Here is a 21736-nt window from a genome sequence, read left to right as displayed (position 1 = left end):
ATTACTATCATTGTTGTTGTACGTCACATGTTACATAGGGTTATCATCGCGGCTATCGCTTTGTACAACCATACATATATACATATGAAGATGTAGATACAATATAACTATTATACCTACACACGTTTATAAATTTGTAAGTAAATTCACTCGTCAATTGAGCTAGTCACGATCGTTGACGGCTCGTACACTTGGAGTCGATCGCGAATGTTTGTTCACTGAACGGTATTAATCCATGGAATAACTTCTAACTAATCAAACGCTCACATAAACGTATTTGAAATATATGTACATGTACATAGTATGTACACATGTACATATGTATGTATGTACATACATACGTATAAGCTTTGGGATAGATACTTAGATATGAAACTCTACAGAAATAATCAAATTGCACGAATAATTTTTTAGGTATACAGTACTCAAAGTATAATTATCTATATTGAGTTATCGAAATTTCACTTTTTGAGATAATTTACCAAATCCAAACTCAGTACGCCACTCTAAAAAATTTCAGTAACGTCCGTAATGTTGCGAACAAAAAGGTCATTTAAATTCTCTGTTACCCCTAACCCGATTGGTGTAAAAGTTGTATTTAGTTTAATAATATATTACACGAATTATTTGTTTAATATGCACATACATATGTACATATGTATAAACTGTAAATATAGTATAACCAAATATAATGATAAGGAGAATATGTTAGAGTTTCAGTTCAGTCTCTCAGTATCTTTACAAATTCAGCAGCCTCAAATACCTAATGCGTAGTGCTGTTGGGTGGACTCTAAATGACTTCGTCTCAAATTCCTGAAGCACTGTGCTATACGGTGGGCACCTATTTAGATAAGGCCTTAACTGTTAAAAGACATACATGCATAAGTATGTACATACATATATGTATGTATGTATATTTATAAATATTTTCGATATTTCTTTTCAGAATATACAATTTTTAGAAAAGCTATGTAAATATTTAACACTACTCAATAAGTGATTTGTTTGGTTTTTCCTAATGTACATAGAATTATACATACATACATATGTATATATTGGGATATTTTGCTCCTCAAAGTGGTACAATTTTAAAAGTTCTCGCTCTCCTGCTTTTCATTCCTAAATTAGAGAGACATGCTGATATATTTAAACCTTTAAAAATTTCTACAATTTGTATTAATGTTTCAAATGGTATAATAGCAACAAATAATTGTACAGTTTGATATACAACTTGTGTACGGCTATGTGACTCATACGTGATATGGTGGCAATACACCATCGAAAACTCACCATATGGTTTTATAACGATAAAAATGTCATTTTAACTCTCAATATTTCTCACGACCGAAACTTCACACACACAATCAAAATACTACTTGTGTAGCAGGGAATGGTAAAGCTTTTGTGAATGGAAAGCTTTTTTGTTGTATAAAGGCACATATAAATACATGCAATGTTACAAACATACATACATAAATGACGGCTACGTCTCACTCCTAATTACACATACATTTTAACATATTTCAGTAAATCATGTACATGCATACATCAAATTCAAATCGTTATCCTTCGAAATCCTAGCGTGAGTCATTGTTGGTTTCTTGGAATAAGATGTTTGCACTCATCATAGCATTTGTAGCTATGTATGTAGCGCACAAAGTTTAATGAAGCCAAAACTTCTTCCTCATTCCACTTATTACATTATGGAAGTCCTTTTATATGAATAATACGACTTTTTTGTACATACATACATATATGTAAGTTCAAATAGTAAGCTGAAATACAACACGTGTTTTACGTTTTTATTGATTTTTCACTTTGTGAAAACAGCAATGTCCTTCAATGCGCAAGAACCTCATTTCAATGCTAAGGTGAAAGTGAATGAGTGCGCTCTTGTCTTGCCATGACCTATTGAAAAAGGGGAGTTGTGCACTTCCCCCCTCTTTTTAAGCTTGAAATAAGTATGTATTTAAATGCATGCGTACTTTTGCACATCGTATGTATGTATGTATATACAAGTATGCCACAATATAATTGCATAAGATTCGTGGACTACTGTGTATGTGCTCCCATCGTACAGTCTTCAATACATAGCATGTTCTTTAAATTAGCAATGGCTAGTGCTATTTTACATTAGCGGTGATTCCGTTTGGGCTTATAGAGATTTACAAATACATTCCAAGATTTTCTATGTTATTCCAAAGTTTAATAACCACATTGTTTCAAATATTTCAATATTTCTATTTGACAGATCAAAACTTAAACCCATACATCAGTATTTTAAGTTCTTCCTAAAATATCAATATCCAAGCTTTTTCCTGTCAATAACTTTATTTATTCATTTCTGTTTTATGTATGTATGAGTAGAAGTAACATTTGCATTCAAACTCAATATATGTATCTTTATTTCATAAAAATCGGAAAAATTTCGAAGCAACATTCAATTTTTGGTAAATAATTTAACTGTTTCAATTTTTCACTAGTCCTGGTAAATTATTATAGTCAAAGTCTTAAAAAATTCGCACTATTGGAAGGTTATGTGATTTATAAATATTCGTTTCTACACATATTTAAATTTGAAATTTCGAGAACTAAATTAATGCAATTTTGCATATGAGTGCAGTTTATAGTGCATAGTAAAAATTATTTCCGTTAGCGAATGTACCCAAAGCCTCGGTATGTAAACAATATATTTATCTAATTTATATGATATTTATTAACATTTTGGTGCACCAAGTTGGGAATAATGTTCACCGGTACTATGGACTTAGACTCCAATCGAAAGGGAAGGTTAAGTTTGTCAAAGGATAATTTTCAAAATGAACACATCACTTTTTCAATAAATAAGCAATTTCCTAATGATTATTCTAATGTTTCGAGACATATGGAATTTTCCCCCAGCGATAATCCAATGGTCGCAGAGCAAACCAATAGTCTATATCTTAAGTGTGCAGACTCAAAAAATGGGGAATATTATACCTGTGCAGCGGATACTGAGCTTCGATTAGCTAGTATGCGCATTTTTGCTACGATTATGCTGAATGCCTGGCGTCGTCGTCGCGAGGATGTGAAACGTTTATTATTGAAAGTAGAAGATCTTAAAAAAGGAGTAAGAATAAAACATATGTAAATGTGTTTTCCAAATTGTATGTATATATGTATAATCTTCGATTAGTCACAAAAGGCCAAAAATCAGATTCATGTTTACAACACACTGTTTCGGGTGGAACAAAAGCGAAATGATGAGCTCGCTTGTCAACTCAAGTCTTCGTTGGAAAGCGTTATGCAGGCAAAGTCTTCTTGTGAAAACCTTAACACCAATGTGATTAGTTTAAGAGCGGAACGTGTACTTCTTGAGCAAGATCTGGCAATTAAAAGCAAGGAACTTGAGGCACTTACTGATATACTAAGCCAAACCAAAGAACAGCTTTTTCAGTCGATGATAGATCAACATAATTTACGCTTTGCTCTTAACAAGGAACAACGCTCGGTGAAGGTGCTTGAGAATCAAAAAAATAATTTAATAAATGAGGTATGTATCGGCATTATTCGGTTATGAGTTACATTTGCGATTGTAAACAACGACAAGCTCTGTAATTTCGCAAAAAATGGTACAACAATTAACATACAGAACCGCACATATTTAAAAATATTTTAAATTGCATTCTTCGCTTTCTGTTTCATTCGTTGGACACAAATAATAATAAAAATAAAATCTTAAAGCGAAATAAAATCGTTAGGGAAAATCTTTTGCAAACTGAGACAGGAGGACGTAAATGTTATTATTAATTTATGTGATATTCATTTATTGATGATATTGTTCAATTTCCTTGATTTATTTTGAAATGAATACAGATTTCGAAAAATCGCTTAATTTTTATTTAAAGAATTAATAATACAAAACTCATTAAAAGCAGGAAATATTCTTCAAAATCTTGAGAAATGCTGCCAAAATAGCATCAATTAACAAGAAAAAAATGTAAGTCTCTTCCAGTTTCGTGTATTCGGCTATCATGGGAATTGTCAGCAAGCCTTTTAACCTATATTGTTTAATAATGCGTATGTTATATTCGACAACTATTTCCCCCAATGTACGCAAAAACAAAGGTTTAAAGTTCCAAAAACGTCAACGAGATCGTGCTCCCCCTTTACCATATACAATTTAAGCTGTCTCTGCCAAACTCAGTTAAACTTGTAGCTTAGCTCCAAATAATATGATAGTATTTTCAATTATTTTAACAAAAATTAGCTCAAAAAAAGTGTTATCCCTTGTGGAAACTTTACTGAACATCAATGTTCCACTAACTTAAACCTACCAAATATTACGTTTTTGCATATGACAGAAATTTCAATGAATTTTTATCTTCCCAGCTATACCAGTTAACAAATGAGAGCCGCGAAACCGAAGACAAATATCGCACAGAATTGGTGCGAAAAGAAATTGATTGTGAGCGCGCCAATGGCAAGGTCAAACTTCTAGAAGCAAAGTTGAATGATTTGAAAGAGTGAGTTGCCGCCCTGATAAAAGTACACTAATATCATTCACATTTACAGGAAGTCCCGTAAACTTGATAAATCTGCAGATAATGAAAAACGACTCCGGCGCGAAACGGAAAGTTTGCAAAAAACAGTGGTGACGCTTCAAAAAGCACTCGAAAATACATTTGTTAAACGCTTTTACAGGTGCTGGGATAAGATGCGCATGTACCAACATAAGGGGCTTCACGTTGCACAGATGTGTTTGTATTGCTTGTTGCCCGCCGTGCCTCTGCCAGCTACGTGTTCTAAACAAATAAACAACAACAACTTATTTAGTCAGGGAGATTACTCCAAAGAAATTAGGTTTTAATTTCCAATATAGAAACCAACGAAAGCTCAATTAAAGTCCCATTAAAATCCTCCAATAGCAATGATAAAAACGAAACACAAAGTTAAAATATTTCGTCTTTCATTTAAATTATAATTCAATGTTCCATAGGATTTTTGGGGAAATAACTGAGAACGTAAAACTTTGTGTTAACAAAAGTGTCCGTGGGGATATGTTTAACTGCTCAAATGCAAAACATTAATTTGATAGGCAACTATTGTAATTTGAAAAACAAAGAATATGAATATGTGTTTTGTGTTATCGCAATTAGACGCCATGTCAAAGAAATGTCTACCATAAGAAGGATAATGGACTCAAGTCCATTTAACACCAAATATGACTCACTTCGAAAACGTACTACTGCAAAGTATCCATACAGTATGGATACAGTTTTTATAACTACAAAACAACATTTCAAAATGATACATTGTATAATTTGGCGTTATAGAACACTTACTGCAACGCTTACTTTCGCAATTAGCTGTTTTGGCTTATTATCTCTAAAATTATACGAAAACTTATTCAGACGACAATCAAACCAAATACTCAAATTTTCTCCTTGATTCCATTAAATTTTCAGCATATTTTCTCGTAATTTGGTATTTTATGGTTACCTAGGAAAATTTCGACTCTCAACACAAAACTTTTCTAAGGACCACTTTACAGAACAGTCATAAGTTTGATAAAATCTATATTTTTCATTAATCGATGTATTTGAGGACCATTAAGTATTTCACCTCTCAACTGTTCCGTACTAAGCTTCGAAAACTCTCTACAAATGTTATTAAAACACTTCCACGCCCAACGCTTTGACAAACTGCTTTATGCCTTCTAACTAGATCACTTATTAAATCACTGAGTTCACTTTGAGAAAATAACTTTGGTGTAGATGTTTCCTTTCTCATTCAAATCCATTGGTAGACTACCAATAACTGGGTATTTACCGACATCATCACCTTTGGAATGAAAGCGAAATTTACATTGAGTAAAACGGCACATTTTGTACACTGTAATTTTAGATATCACCACGTTTAATTTGTAGTAAAACCTTAAAACCTTCCGCATATTTTCATACTGAATGAGAGTAAGGATCACGTGACATTTGCAGGCGAAGAACCCTAATCATGACTGGAAAACTAAATTTATATACTAAAAAGTTTCAAAATACTAGAAATCCAATTATCTTAAAAACAGGAGCACATTCAATATTTTCCTGAATAAGGTCCTAATCTGGACACATCAAAATTGACTAAACTATTCAGGACAAGAAAAAAATGTTGTTTTCGTAAAGCTGTGTAATCTCTATTCAATAGTTTTAAGTGATAGAAATGGATAATTGAAATAATATATATCAATACTCTAGAATTCTCTTGTACATGTTGGCGATAACACACAAAACTATTTGTAATTTAATATTTGTTTATGTATAGTTTACATAAATGTAGGAATGGTTATAGTCTGTTTTCAACAATTCCGGTCGATTTGAGCTTAGTGGTTTGTGAAATATGGCCAAGGTCACTTTTTAAAAACTTGTACACCATATATTCCCTTCCATAGGCTCAGTTATAGTACTTTATAGAGTTTCGCTTCCCTCCCTTTTTAAGACGAGCATACCGTCACTCGGAATTCAACCTGGTCATCCTTATCATGTATATATAAGTACATACATAACTCTATCTCGATTGGTTTTAGACGCAACAAACAATCGTTAAGTGAACGAAACTATTATCCTCTGAGGGAATATAAAAATGGAGTTAGGTATTAGTGTAAAGTTACCGCAGTTTGAAGCATAGACCAGTTTTTAGATGATTGCCCTGTATTATACACACACATATGTATAAAAACACACTCAACATTGAAAAACGCTAGTCTGCAACTCAGTTGCGCTTATTTGTATTTATGGTAGGTATGTACATATGTAGATGTGCTAATTTGCAGTGAAAATCTACGAAACGAAGAGGTGAAACTATTTGTTATTTGTGTTTAAAGGCGCACATATTACATTTGATAGTAACGGTACGTTTAAACCGCTCACAAAAACAGAACATACATATACTTATATGTATGTACTTAAAGATGTAAGTTTCTATATATTGAATGTACATATGTGCGTATACATTCATATACATATCAAATCGCTTTAATCCGAATTTTTAGAAACCAGATACAGTTACAGCACACCTCCGATTAGTGGAGCTTATATGGCTCAAGAAGTCGAGACCATGTCGGCATGAGTTGTTTTCATTCAAAGAAATGTTACATGGACCACGTTTGCGACATTTTTAATTGAGCGCAATCGCACGAAAATTTAATTAGTTACTGTTCCATCCAAACGTGCACGTGTGCTTATGGGTGCATGTGCAAGTGTGCTTATATCATTAAAAAAATACACTTTTAAGCGACCGGCACAACTCCGTACGCACGTATGTATGTACATATGTACATAAGTATGTAAGTCGGTCTGCTACGGTAAATGTGGATACTCTGACGTTGAATTTCATTTGAAGCCAAATTTAAACTTCAGTCGTTGTTAAGATGTTGACGCCATCGCACATACTGTCGCGGAAATAAATATTTAAAAGTGCCGTCTCATTTCAAGCATACATACATATATGAGTTCGATAACATTGAAGAGAAAATTACTATTAGATACAACCATACTAAACAGCCCATTTTTGCAATCCTGAATATTGCCAATATCAACACACGTAACATAAAACGATTTATAGTTTGAGGTGTCTTTAAGCGCAATCAGAAGATTTTCTCTCATTACCTATTTTTGAAAATCTTCATTCATATTTCGAAAATTTACCCCGCAAACCGGGGTTGCGATTTTAAGTTAATAGAATACAAAACTAAAGAGGCTAATTAAAGGAAAGAAGCATTAAAATGTTTGGCGCTAGCTCCACGTCTCAGCAGCGGCTTCTTCACATGGATAACCCTCTCTACGCAATCCTGCAATTCATCTGGGATTTACTCGTGTTTCTCGCAAAAACCATCTTGTTTACCACCCAAACCATATATTATTCACTACTTCCAAATTATTTGAGGAAAATGAAGGTGTGTATGTATGTATATGCTTTACAGAAAATATTCATAATACAATCCAAGACAACACAAAAGAGTTTAGCCACAAACTCGTCACACATCTAAATTGAAGCATTAGCATTTATAATATTTATGTATTGCATACAATTTGTGATAGATTTCTTTGTCAAGGAAAGTTACAATTATAATAATTAGAAAATAATAAAGTGTAAATAAATAGTTTTCCGCAACGACAACTTTGGGAATATAGAGGTGGATAGTGCTACATTTTTGTGAGATAGTTTGGAAAGTTTATGTGAAAAATCTGTAAATGAAAACTGGTATGCTCAAAATCAACAGAATGTGAGCTCGATTAGCTTTTGCACCCAAGGGCTTCTGCACGAATGTTCGCGTATAGAAATTTCTGATAATTTTTGTGCGAATGAATATGCTTTACCAAATCGTATGTTGGTTATTTTGCATACTAAATAATGACAGTGACGGTGCCGAGTCAATATCAATCCGGATACCACAAATGGAAGGAAAGACGCAAATAATCCATATATAAACGCTCAAAATCAATTAGTATTCCAAAAGTATCCGAGTAAGCTAATTTTTTAGTCTCTTTTGTATATTAAGTTGTGTACCCGGCATGCATATTTTTATACTCGCAATATGTTGTGCAGAGCGCTAATGTGTTTCCTTTACCTAACGGCTTACTTTTTAAAAATGGGCAAAATCAGCCCACAACCGCGCTTACTTTCCATATAACGCTATTTGACGTTATGAACAAACCTTTTAATTTTTTAATGCAGAATACATGTATATATTTTTGAATATGAAAATGCTTTTGATGCACTTAATAATTAATATTTACCGAATTATTTTCCTCGTATAAGAACATAAAATTAAACCGATATGAAAAATATATGCATTTGAATGCATACAGAAAATCGGATGTGAAAGGTTTTTCAAACTCGAGAAAGACCCTCAAAACACAGATGATTGTAACCCGAAAAACTGTCAAACAATCCGCAACCTCTTCCAATTTGTCACACACTGTTGCCAAGCAAATAGATTTTTAAAGTTTAAAAACAGTTACAAGCTCGTAATTATGAAATGCCAATCGCTACAATGAATGCTTTGATATTCATATTCCAATACATATAAAAGCAAAAAAGCTGGTAGTAGTATTAGCAACTTTCACTTTTTATTATAGAAATTAGCTATGCATACATATACACATATTTATATAATTAGCATTATAAAGGTTAAATATTTGATACTACTTTACCTAAATATACATATATCTATATATTTACTACTCGTACAACTGTACTGTATATTAATATATTCGTAATATTATGTACCAAACATATTTTCGGAAACATTCATAATTACATTCCCTTTCAAATTGTAGAATGTTTCAGGACAAGTAGTACTGATCACTGGCGGTGGAGGAGGAGTAGGACGCTTGTTGTCCCTGAACTTTGCCAAACAAAATGCTCGTGTGGTCATATGGGACATCAACCAAGAAGGTATGAGCGAAAATGTCTTAGTCAATGTATTCTTAAACTCGTATTAGTTAACACTAAATTTCAGAGTATATTATTCTGATACAATGCTTAAATTTTTAATTGAAAAATTCCGTGTACTCAAAATAAATTAAAAATTTTAAACAATAAATCTACTTTTTTCCTCAGCTATCAAAACTACCATGGATTTACTCGCCCGAAATGGGTATACCTGTAAAGGATATGTAGTTGATATATCTGACCGTGACCAAGTGTATGAGCGAGCGGCGCAAACTATTAACGAAATAGGTAATATCGATATACTATGCAATAATGCTGGTGTCGTTTGCTGCCGTCCATTCTGGGACTTACCTGATCGTGTTATACAGAATACATACAACATTAACATAATTTCCCACTATTGGACAGTGAAAGCTTTTCTTCCGCAAATGATGCAAAATAACAGGGGTCACATTGTGACTGTGGGTTCAGTGACTGGCATGTTAGGCACTTACGGTTGTAGTGATTATAGTGCAACAAAATTTGCCTGCGTTGGATTTCATGAAAGCCTCTTAACCGATTTAAAAACACACGGATATGATGGCATACACATGACATTGATTTGTCCTTATTATATCAATACCGGTATGTTCTCAGGCGTACGACCACGAATGTTTCCAATGTTGCATCCACAGTATGTTGCTGACCGCATACTTGAAGCTATTCGAAAGAACGAAGTATGGTGCGTGCTACCTCATACTATACGGATACTTACTCCACTGAAATGGTAAGCTATTAAAAAAAATTCTAGTTTGTACTTTTAAATTCCACGTACACTCTTCTTAACAGTCTATTGCCCGCGAAAGTGTGCTGGGAACTAATGTCAAGGGTTATCCGTGGGCCAGAATCAATGATGATGTTTCAAGGGCGGGGCAGAGTTCCCGCAGGTTAAGATAATAGCGGAATATAGCGATTTATGTTTAAAATTACGATGGTCATGTTCTCATTAGATCCATTTTGAAATCAACATATTAATAATTCTTATTTATTTTACTTTTGCAAGGATGGTTAGCAGCCCTCGATTATGTCGATTATTAATATTGCTTTGCAGTCGAAGGAGTTTTTCAACAAACAATTTTATTTTATTTAAAATTTTTGTTGAAAAGGTATATGTATGAATGCTTTTATGTTTTTTCTATATTTCAAAACCATCGCAAATGCACAAAAACAATTAGCAAATTAAAGAATGTTTAATCTGTACACGATTAGCATATGTTATAATTATTTGGTATTTATATTTAATAAAGAAAAAACTATAGTGGCCCAAAATACAAACGCAATTACCAAATCTAGTGGAATATTTGGTGCATATGAAAAACACATTATTAAAAAAATCAAAATTTTATTCATCGGTCAACGGTTTTTTCAGGTCTATTCCCTGCTAGTAAACAATGTTGAAATCATACATTAATTACAAAGATATTTCTTATGATCGAATAGACATGAAATATAGCTTTCTCTCGCATAGGGCTAATGAGCTGCAAAGTTCCTTAGTTGCCGTACATATTCTTTTAATGTATTTGACTTTCGAGGTATTTTGCTGCGATTTCATCCTTCAAAGTTCAAATAAAGCTTTATAATATGTATATGTTGAAGGTTTTCCACTTTTTGTAACTACTCCGTGCTCATCTCATATTCAGTCATCACAAATCTTGCCATCAGACTTTGACGCCTCCGATTACTCAGAATTGGACTATTTTATCCAGTCTCTCTATGACGTACACTGCGTCATATGCAGGTATGGAAATCAGCAAACCTTGTTAGATCTTGACGATTGGTTAATCATGCAATACCAACGACTTTAATCTGAACAAAATATTAAAATATTTATGTGTATTAAGAATGCTACTAAAAACATTTTTTATGTATGGTAATTTGTATAATCAGTTTTTTTCGTATTGATAAATCATCCAATAATTTTCAGATGTCCCTATCTTAAGTTTCATCAGTAAAAATTATATAAAAACAATTCAAATTCATACAATTAAAAAAAATAAAATTTACCATTTTGTCTGCAAAGGTTGTATATTTACATATTTTCCCACTAATATTCAGACGTTCTTGAAAATATTTTCATAATTAGATACATTAACGCTTCATATATTACAACGGTACGGTGCAGGTTCTTTAGGCATCTTTTACACATAAATTTAAACTCCAAAATCTGTAAGTAAAAAGTCTTTAGTAATGAAAGTAAAAAAAAATATATAACTCCGGAATTTTACGAGTCAGAAATTGATAAATCATACATTGATTTTCAGATGTCCCTATCATGTTAACATCACTAGTCTTACAAAAACATTTAATAATAATTTATATTTACCTAAATTGATAGAATATTGTAGAGCCGGAACATTGTATAATCAGTTTTTTTCGTATTGATAAATCATCCAATAATTTTCAGATGTCCCTATCATAATTTCATCAGTATTATATTAAAAAAAAACCAATTTTTTACCATTTTGTCTCAAGAGAATATTTACAAGCATATTAAGTATTGCTAGATACATTAACGTTTCATATATTAAAACGATACGGGGCAGGTTCTTTAGGCATCTTTTACACATAAATTTAAACTCCAAAATCTGCAAGTAAAAAGTCTTTAGTAATGAAAGTAAAAAAAAAACAAAAAACAAAATATATAACTCCGGAATTTTACGAGTCAGAAATTGATAAATCATACATTGATTTTCAACTACATGTTGCACCACTAGTCTTACGAAAACTTTTAATAATGTTACATTTATCCGTAAATTGTAGAATCGGGGCATCTCGAACATTGTATAATCAGTTTTTTTCGTACTGATTCATCCAATAATTTTCTGTGGATGTCCACTATTCATATTCATTAAATATATTAAAAAATTCGTTCATATATTAAAAAAAATAAAATTTACCATTTTGTCTGCAAAGGTTGTATATTTACATATTTTCCCACTAATATTCAGACGTTCTTGTAAAAAATCATCATAACTAGATACATTAACGTTTCATATATTACAACGATACGGGGCAGGTTCTTTAGGCATCTTTTACACATAAATTTAAACTCCAAAATCTGCAAGTAAAAAGTCTTTAGTAATGAAAGTAAAAAAAAAAAAACAAAAAACAAAATATATAACTCTGGAATTTTACGAGTCAGAAATTGATAAATCATACATTGATTTTCAGATGTCCCTATCATGTTAACATCACTCGTCTTACAAAAACATTTAATAATAATTTATATTTACCTAAATTGATAGAATATTGTAGAGCCGGAACATTGGTAAAGCTCCATAAGATCTAGAACATATAATCATTTTAGAAAACACTAATTTTTTTTTCAGAGAAATTGAAAACGCTTTTAAGTATTGCTTACCTTTAAAATTTCCATTGCTTCAGAGTGCCACACAATGCTGCAATAGAAAAGTGATTAAATGATAAAATAAATTTTACTAAATCGAATCATAAAAAAAAGCTCGAAACTAACTTTGCGCAAATGATTTTCTTCTGATAACAAATGCACCACGATTTGGCAATGGCAAAACTTATTAAATGTGACATACTTATCCGTAATGTATGAGACACGTAATCTTCCAAATAGAGAAAACAATTTTTCATCGAAATAAAATCGTAGTAAAAATCGTTACTGAAGAATATATAATAGAAGGCATACACGCAACAATTAGTTGGTTGATTGAGTTGGGCTAGAAATTGCCCTTGTCGCTACATACGACACAACTTTTAACACAATTTTGAGGCCAACTTCATTTTGAATATTCATTTCGTTGCTTAAACATGAGTTCGGAAGTTGTTGCTTTACTTATTATATATGACGCGCACTCTTCGTCAGCCGAAATAAAATGGCGAAATCGTTTGAAATCGCACGACCAACCCAAACACGATCCAACTAACACAACCAACTTAACAAAATATCAAAAAATTTTGATTTTCATCCAATCAGTTGGTACAACTCATACAACTGCCCCATATACGTAACAATCAGTTGTAAATTCGATGAAATTGGTACAATAATTGGTGCGAGTATGCCTTCCATAATGTTTAAATAAAACTAGCTATATACGATGCCTATTTCTGCATTCGATTTTATTGGGACTTTGGTAGTCCACATAAAAGTTTATCGTCTAATCAAGTACTTGCTTTCAAATTGATCACACAAATAACTTGTCAAAATTATTTCAAATTGTTAGACGTGACGTAAGCTGCAAGCATCTTCATACTCAATAATAGTTTCAATATGTCGTTGATGTGAAAATCATTTAAAATTCTAAAAAGTTTTGCCGAAAAAAAATTGCTAGTTTAGAAGAAAGAGCTGAGTTGAGAAGGGCCATTTCGAAATTACAGGTTTTTTACCCTTTTCGACTTTATTAGTTCTATACTATAAGTTATTCGAGGCACACAGACATTTTAATTTTTGCAGAAATGTATATATATATATATATATATATATTGATATCAACCCTTAAATATAACGAAGTTTTCATATTCCCGACAGTTACATGACATTTTACTTGGTTTTGTGTTAACGTTCTCGTACAAATCGGTACATCGAACTTTCTGTCAAAACTATTGTCTGACAGTGGAGAAGTGTGAATGTGTTGCAACTTGAAAGAAATTTCTTGATTGTAGTCAGCTAACAGATTTATTGCTGTATAAAATTATAATCATTTTGTGTGCATATTTATTATATTGATAAAGTCAATTGCGAAATGGTCAAGGAATGGAGGAAATATACATATGAAGAAAATAGAAACAGAAAATGTTGATATAAGAAGAATGCGATTGCAAAAATTTTGAAAAATGAAAACAAAACTGTAAAAAATATATGTTTTTTGGCAATTGTTTTTATGACAATTATTCTGATAACTTTGGATAGCCACTTACACCAAGCAATTACCAGGAGCAATATTTAATACGGCAAATTTATCGAGTTAACAATTGTCTGTGGAACTGGTAAATAGTAAGAATAAAAGTACTAATTCATTTAACGTGGTAACATCCGACACGTCATAATATCATGCCTGTTTTTAAGAAATGACAATCTAGAGCATATCGGAAAGAATAAAAGGGCACTTGCTGAATTATAATTTATATTGTGGTGACGCTTTGAAAATTAAAAAAATAATAATTTTGATATAATAAGAAACATCTCGCAATTAATAGTCAAAAAGAGGAAGTGAATGAGGAGAATTTAAAAGATTGTAATGGATCACGAATATGAGGGAAAACCTGACTTGGAAGTAGTTGCGAGAACATCAGGTGCTAATAACGTCAAACTAAATAAAAAATCTGCGCTAGATGATTTAGTACAACGTGTGACTTTACATATTCGGAACCCTATAGCCCTAAGCGGCATAGTAATGCCTTTTGTTATTTTATATTTGGGCGCATTTTATGCTTGGATTTTTATTTACGGCGTTGATGTACACTATGAAGCCGGTCTTATCACAGTCGCTGTAATCGCTTTCATTCAGATTTTAGCATTACTTTGTTGCTATTGGAGTGTTCATGTACTTACATTTCTTAATTGCCGCAATGTTAAAACACCGGGGGTAGGCGTTTTAGCTAAAGTAATACCCACAGCAAACAATGGGTCATCTCAATTAGTTCAAATAAACGGCATTAGATTAGCTAACGGTAATAAGCAGCTATATTTTATTTTTCAAAAAACAAAATATGTTTGGGATGAAGAAAGGAAAACATTTCGTGGAATAGCTTTTCCTGTACACGAAACCTTACGCCATTATACGCGCAGTCGTGGACACGAAACTGAAAGTGCTGTTAAATTAGCTGAACAATTATATGGGTTAAATGAAATGAAAATGGTTGTACCAGAGTTCTATGAATTATTCATTGAACGTGCCACAGCACCATTTTTTGTCTTTCAAATATTCTCAGTGGCTTTGTGGTGTTTGGACGAATATTGGTACTATTCTTTATTTACACTATTTATGATGATTATATTTGAGTGTACTCTTGTTGGACAACAACTTCATAATATGTCCGAGATAAGAAAAATGGGAAACAAACCATATGTGCTAAATGCTCTGCGGCAAAATAAATGGAGACAAATAAATTCTGATCAATTAGTTCCAGGAGATATTGTATCTATAACTAGATCACAAAACGATAATTTGGTTCCCTGTGACATCGTCTTACTTCGTGGTAATTGTATAGTTGATGAGAGTATGTTGACGGGTGAGTTTAAAGCTAGAAATATATATTATAAAAGGATATGTAAATGTAAGCATTTCTTATTTAGGGGAGTCGGTGCCTCAAATGAAAGAATCATTAGAAACGTTGGATCATTTGGATAAAGAACTTGATATGGAAGGTGAAAGCAAATTGTTTATTCTTTTTGGAGGAACTAAAGTTGTTCAACACACCGCTCCTACAAAGGATGCATTGCGAGCCCCTGATAGTGGTTGTATTGGTTACGTATTACGCACTGGGTTCAATACATCTCAGGGAAAATTATTAAGAACCATTCTCTTTGGTGTAAATCGCGTAACCGAAAATAATCTAGAGACTTTTGCTTTCATCCTATTTCTTATGGTATTTGCTGTTGCAGCTGCTGTTTATGTTTGGATTAAGGGCACCGAGGATCCAGATCGAAGCCGTTATAAATTATTCTTAGAGTGCACTCTAATATTGACGTCTATTATTCCACCCGATTTACCAATTGAATTAACGTTAGCAGTGAATACATCGCTTATGCAATTGTCAAAGCTCTTTGTGTTTTGCACTGAGCCATTCCGTATTCCTTTTGCTGGAAAAGTAGAAATTTGTTGTTTTGATAAGACCGGAACTCTTACATCGGATAATTTGATGGTTGAAGGGATAGCGGGCTTAACAGATGACTATGTAGTTGTACCAATGGAAAAAGCTGAAGACATAACAATACAAGCTGTCGCGACATGCCACGCCTTAGTAATGCTTGACGATGGTTTGGTTGGAGATCCACTTGAGAAGGCAATGCTTACCGCGGCCGATTGGAGTTTAACGAAACAAGACACTGTTATTCCAAAACGAGGAAAATTAAAACCTCTTCGTATTTTCCATCGTTATTATTTCTCTTCAGCATTAAAAAGGATGTCTGTATTAGCTAGCTATTTGGAACCATTTAGCAATGAAGTTTATATTGGCACTGTAAAAGGAGCCCCTGAAGTTATTCAGAAAATGTTAAAAGAAGTCCCTAAGAATTATGAAAAGGTAAGAGCTTGGTCAGATTGCGCCCCTGATAATATTCAAATGCTAAATTATATTTGATATTTGCAGACATTTCTTGAGTATTCTCGTCGGGGTGCACGAGTTTTAGCGTTGGGTATAAAAAAGTTCGGCCCAATGGACGCGCAACGTGTCCGAGATTTGAAAAGAGAGGATGTAGAAAGTGATTTGACTTTTGCTGGTTTTGTTATAATATCGTGTCCTATAAAACCCGATTCTAAATTTGTAATCAAAGAACTTATACATGCTTCGCACAAAGTTGTAATGATTACTGGAGATAACCCGCTTACAGCTTGTCACGTAGCCAAAGAATTACGTTTTACACGTAAAAAACTACTAATTCTTACTCGTAACGAAAACACCAATGAAAAGTGTATTGAATGGCAATGGGTTTCAATTGACACAGAGTCTGTTTTTGATCTTAAACACGAGTTGAAAGCTTTGCTGAGTGGAAATGATCTATGTATTACTGGAGAAGGCTTACAGTACCTCAGAGAACAAGAAAATTTATATTTATTAAAAATATTACCGTATATTACGGTGTGCGCACGCTTTGCACCTAAACAAAAGGAATATGTTATCACTTCTTTAAAGCACCTAGGTTATTACACACTTATGTGTGGTGATGGTACCAATGATGTAGGTGCCCTTAAACATGCCCATGTAGGTGTATCTCTGCTGAGTAATGGACCAATAAAACCTAAAAAGCGGCGTGATATCACGAATGGAACCGCATCAATTTTTTCCGATGCAGGTGCATATTTATCTGGTAATTCCGCTGTAAATGTTCGAAATCTAGGTGGTGTAAGAAGTACTGTAACTGGTGCCTCCAATACGATGGAGCGTCTTACCGTATCACAGCGTGATCGTGCAATGTTACGTCAGAGAGAAAACTTAAATGCTACTCAAGCGCGATTGCAATCTGAACTTAAAGATATATATGAGGAAACGTCTGTGGTAAAATTGGGAGATGCTAGTATAGCCGCGCCATTTACAAGCAAGACATCATCTATAGCATGTGGTACGTTGTATATAGTGAATAGAAACTGTTTTATTAATACCTTTCTTCTAATAGTAAATCACATTATCAAACAAGGACGATGCACCTTGGTAACTACCCTACAAATGTTCAAAATATTAGCATTAAACGCACTCATATCTGCTTATTGCCAATCTGTTTTGTATATTGACGGAGTCAAATTTAGTGACATGCAAGCCACTCTTCAGGGTCTCTTTATAGCTGCTTGTTTTTTATGTATAACACGTTCAAAGGTAAACATTTATAACAAATAATCTTTAATGAATAATATTCATTCATCCTTTAAAATAATTAGCCGCTGAAGAACCTATCGAAAACTGCACCATTGCCAAATATATTTAACTTTTATAGTGTATCAACGATACTTTGCCAATTTGCCGTACATTTCGGCGCACTTTACTATTTAACACAAGAGGCAACAGAGCGGGCTCCTGAAAGGTAAGTTCATTTGTTTTAACTAACCCGTTAACATTACTAAGTGGTAGTTATCGTTACGCAAAAGAACAGGGAAAGTGAAACTCTATATAGATATGGATCCAGAAGAAAAGCAAACTTTTCAACCCAATATCATAAATAGCACTGTTTACATAATTTGTCTTGCTCTACAAGTGTCTACATTCGCTGTTAACCACAAGGTATAAAAAAGTAGCAATCTTAGTTATAGAACTCAAAATTAAAATCTTAACAGGGGCATCCTTTTATGGAGAGTTTGCGTGAAAATCGTCCACTACTAATATCCATTTTAGTGTCAACAGGATTAGTTGTATTTCTTTCTTTGGACATCTCATCCGAACTTACAGAAACTTTTGAAATTGTATCATTCCCCGAAGATGTAAGTATGAAAATGGTTTGCATAATAAAAATTGATAAACATTGTTTTTTTCCGATATGCCAATTAATCTTGTTTACAACTTAGTTTCGCAAAATGCTTGTTCTTGTTTTGCTGGCGGATACTTTAGCTGCTTTTGCCCTGGATAGAATGTGCTCATTCCTTTTTGGAGAAACAAGACGAAAACCAAAATTTGTCGATTGCTAAATGAAGATGCCAAACTAGAAATTATGTAGGTAATTCTTTTATTTGCAACAAAGACTTCAAGCTTCAAAATATACAATATTTATTTAACTTTACATTAAATGAATTATGGAAATTGAAAAATATTTAAGATTTACACAATTGCCGTATATTTCAGTAAAAATGTTAACATTTTCATTTAATTTGAAATATTCGTTCAAGAACTATGATGCTGTATTGTGTCTGATTGAATAAATGTGTATTTAATAATTTGGTAATAGCGAAAAGGAATTACTTGTTATGTTTTCACAATTTAACTCGAGTCATCTTCAATTTTTGAATCTTCCAATTGTTTGAACTGGATCAAAATAACCAAGTAAGTTGTTACAGCTGAGAAGATCTAATAATAAATATTAATTGACTAAAATTGTACAGATTTATTATATCATTGTAATACTTTACTTTGAAAAGTGTGGAGTTATCAATTATGAAAAATCCGTAAGCAGTGAATTGCACCTCTTGCTTAATACTTTTTGTTAAAAACTTGTCCACCTACAGTTAAACTTTAATTATTATTTGCTCAATGAAAATTCTTTTTTATTTTTCTACTATATTTTGATGATCTTTAGACGCGCCGTAGACACGAGCCAAAACTTGCGAAGTACCATTAGCCTATAGAGAAATAATAAAAACGAAATTCAAAGTAATTAGTCACATATGTACACATTTACCTCATCTGTGGCTTGCCCACAATTTTTTGACAGTAATGCCAAGACGCAAGTATGCATTGCTAGCCACACAAAGCACGTTTGTAACACATTGAATGATAAGCGCTGTGTTGTTATTTGAACAAATAGATTATAGGTAGTAGTTGTTATAGTGTAGAAAGCATAACCCATATATGCCACCAAAATCAAGCTGCAGCAATCATTAATTGAACGATAAATCCGTAGCAACTTATTGTGCAGACGGTATATAAATAAAGAATCCTCAGGAAAAGAATCCATTGTAATTACATTCCTATCTCGTCCTGGTATACGTTGTAGCTTATGTTGCTCGCTATACGTATAACCTTTAAGGGTTGTGTTTATGTGAGCGAAACGCATCTTTAGGATTCTTAATAAAGCCGCCGTAAAAACAATGAAAATAGTTGCCATGGCATTTTGCACGGCGTAGATAAATAGAAAAATATATGAGTTTACGTTAAGAGTATCTTTAACAGCTAAAACGCGTAACACGATTAAATACCATTGGCAAATACATATGCCCACAATGTACTTTAGTGAGAATGCACATTTATTTTCCAGAGTTTCTCGGAATCGGTCGAAGACATCTTCATCCACTTTCAATATTTCATTTAAGATTTTTATAAACAGTTTTGAATTTCTACCACAAATTATAACAGTTGCTGAATGAGATAACATACACAATAAATACTCAATCCATTTATTCACATTATCTGTATCACTGTAGGAGTAAAACAGTTGTGCTGATCCAGGTGTTATCAGGTTATAGAGGTTGAATAAAGTGAAGGTTTGTACAACCCCTCGAATGAAAAATGAATAATAAATGTTTGGCTTTGTAGGTGGTCCAACTTCATAACTAGAAACCTCTTCGTAGATAGGTAACAGACCTGTTGCCTTCAAAACACATAATGTTATTCGCATGTCCTTAAAAATAGAGTTATGTGTTGGTGGCTGCCGCAAGAATTGATTTAAGCCAGTGTGGTGGCGCTGTATTGGCGATGGCTTCACTTTGTTGGACGACATATTAATAATCCTAAATAGTAGTGTATCATCAATTAATATTACGAATTACCGGCAGCTGCTAAATTTACTGAAACACTTTTAGCTTTGAATTTTGATCAAATGTATACATATTACATTTCACCCACAATATTTTTCGAATGTATTGATTATCAAAAATCATAGATCACAGATAGTGGCTAAAAGCTAATAACGGTAATTGATTTTATGCAAGGCAACCCATTTAACAAATTAATATTGCTTTCGTGGTTTTTAATATGCAAAAGGGTACGTGTATTATAGCTAAAAATTTTATATCGGATATAATAATATGCATAATATAATAACCTGTGCATATGTAGAGAATTAAATAAAACGTAAAACTTATTTTTCTAATATAAGAAACTGGCGTAATACCTTTACATTTTTTTTGGTTCAAACGATTCCCATTTATAATTAATGTCCACTATTGCAAACTCATGAACGACACATTATACATATGTACATACTTACATAGTATGTAAACCTTTTTTCGTAAATAGGCTCAAATCCGAACCTCATCTAATATGTGTGTCTATGCTTAAATCTCAAAGATTTGGTATGTATATTTGTATTACATATGTTTACTCAGTCATACAAATTACAAAGAAAATTTAAATCTCTCGCATGTCGATTAACGTACTCTTATTGCTGACTGGATGTGCATACATTTTTATATGTACAGTTTTTATATGTACATATTTATCTACATTCATATGTACTTATGTATATAACAAATGTACATATCATCACCTGAAATGCAAAATAACGTAACAACATTTTCTGTAATTTACAATGGCATGAATGAAACACGAAATAAAATGGAACATGAGTGAAAAAAATTTTAATGTGGGTTAATATTGGTTTATATCTGAGTGCAGAATCTGAAAATGTTGAACATATGTAATATTATGTATGTAATTTGAAGTAGTGAAGCGTAATCAATAGGACACTCAATTTAGAATTTTTTGATGATACGTTATTTTGCATTTCAGGTGACGATATGTAAAGTACACTCATACTTTTATTTTTGTGATGGAAATACAGTATAACAAAAATTAATCAAGGAATGTGTAGATACCAATTACACTGGGATATTTAACAAATTTAATGTTATTAATCAGGTTAAGTGGTGTTTTAATGACTGCGTGCTCGTATTAAAAGTTCCGTTCAATTCTAGATGCCATAGTTAGAGTGACTTGT

At 32.6% G+C, this 21736-nt stretch overlaps 4 protein-coding genes and 1 long non-coding RNA gene across 10 annotated transcripts; 3 read left to right on the top strand and 2 right to left on the bottom strand.

Annotated features, from left to right (window-relative positions):
- The first annotated feature begins 2438 nt into the window (after positions 1–2438).
- Positions 2439–4921, top strand: LOC126752983 (uncharacterized). Its single transcript, XM_050464074.1, has 5 exons — positions 2439–2676; positions 2738–3109; positions 3176–3532; positions 4372–4505; positions 4555–4921. Exons 2-5 carry the CDS (start codon positions 2747–2749, stop codon positions 4847–4849), a joined length of 1149 nt encoding a protein of 382 aa, XP_050320031.1. The 5' UTR covers positions 2439–2676; positions 2738–2746; the 3' UTR covers positions 4850–4921.
- Positions 4922–5430: 509 nt separating this feature from the next.
- On the top strand, positions 5431–10691 carry LOC126752408 (epidermal retinol dehydrogenase 2). Its single transcript, XM_050463185.1, has 4 exons — positions 5431–7927; positions 9315–9432; positions 9598–10195; positions 10258–10691. The coding sequence occupies exons 1-4, from the start codon at positions 7757–7759 to the stop codon at positions 10358–10360; spliced, it is 990 nt and encodes a 329-aa protein (XP_050319142.1). The 5' UTR covers positions 5431–7756; the 3' UTR covers positions 10361–10691.
- A 99-nt stretch (positions 10692–10790) lies between these two features.
- On the bottom strand, positions 10791–13058 carry LOC126752417 (uncharacterized). 4 transcript variants are annotated; one of them, XR_007665995.1, is made up of 7 exons: positions 13017–13058; positions 12830–12866; positions 12702–12753; positions 12366–12526; positions 11792–11878; positions 11473–11647; positions 10791–11274 (listed from the first exon to the last, which is right to left on the bottom strand). It is a non-coding gene; the product is annotated as an uncharacterized LOC126752417 (long non-coding RNA). The 4 variants fall into 4 exon arrangements; XR_007665994.1 differs by having other exon boundaries at positions 11473–11632; positions 12366–12541; positions 13017–13057; XR_007665993.1 differs by having other exon boundaries at positions 11473–11632; positions 13017–13054.
- Positions 13059–14492: 1434 nt separating this feature from the next.
- Positions 14493–19040, top strand: LOC126752398 (endoplasmic reticulum transmembrane helix translocase). Its single transcript, XM_050463150.1, has 8 exons — positions 14493–15669; positions 15734–16683; positions 16750–17719; positions 17774–17970; positions 18033–18175; positions 18240–18372; positions 18426–18569; positions 18654–19040. Exons 1-8 carry the CDS (start codon positions 14676–14678, stop codon positions 18771–18773), a joined length of 3651 nt encoding a protein of 1216 aa, XP_050319107.1. The 5' UTR covers positions 14493–14675; the 3' UTR covers positions 18774–19040.
- Positions 18701–21675, bottom strand: LOC126752407 (gustatory and pheromone receptor 32a). Of its 3 annotated transcripts, none has more exons than XM_050463184.1 (5): positions 21615–21675; positions 19481–20528; positions 19359–19421; positions 19212–19301; positions 18701–19149 (listed from the first exon to the last, which is right to left on the bottom strand). In XM_050463184.1, exons 2-5 carry the CDS (start codon positions 20516–20518, stop codon positions 19063–19065), a joined length of 1278 nt encoding a protein of 425 aa, XP_050319141.1. In that variant the 5' UTR covers positions 20519–20528; positions 21615–21675; the 3' UTR covers positions 18701–19062. The 3 variants fall into 3 exon arrangements, with proteins under 3 accessions (XP_050319141.1, XP_050319140.1, XP_050319139.1); XM_050463183.1 differs by lacking the exon at positions 21615–21675 and adding an exon at positions 20912–21476; XM_050463182.1 differs by lacking the exon at positions 21615–21675 and adding an exon at positions 21008–21476.
- Positions 21676–21736: the final 61 nt, after the last annotated feature.

Source organism: Bactrocera neohumeralis, chromosome 3, assembly GCF_024586455.1.
Source record: "Bactrocera neohumeralis isolate Rockhampton chromosome 3, APGP_CSIRO_Bneo_wtdbg2-racon-allhic-juicebox.fasta_v2, whole genome shotgun sequence".
Taxonomy (NCBI): Eukaryota; Metazoa; Arthropoda; class Insecta; order Diptera; family Tephritidae; genus Bactrocera; species Bactrocera neohumeralis.
The sequence above is the reverse complement of the archived record's forward strand: the minus strand, read 5'-3'. Positions and strand labels throughout refer to the sequence as shown.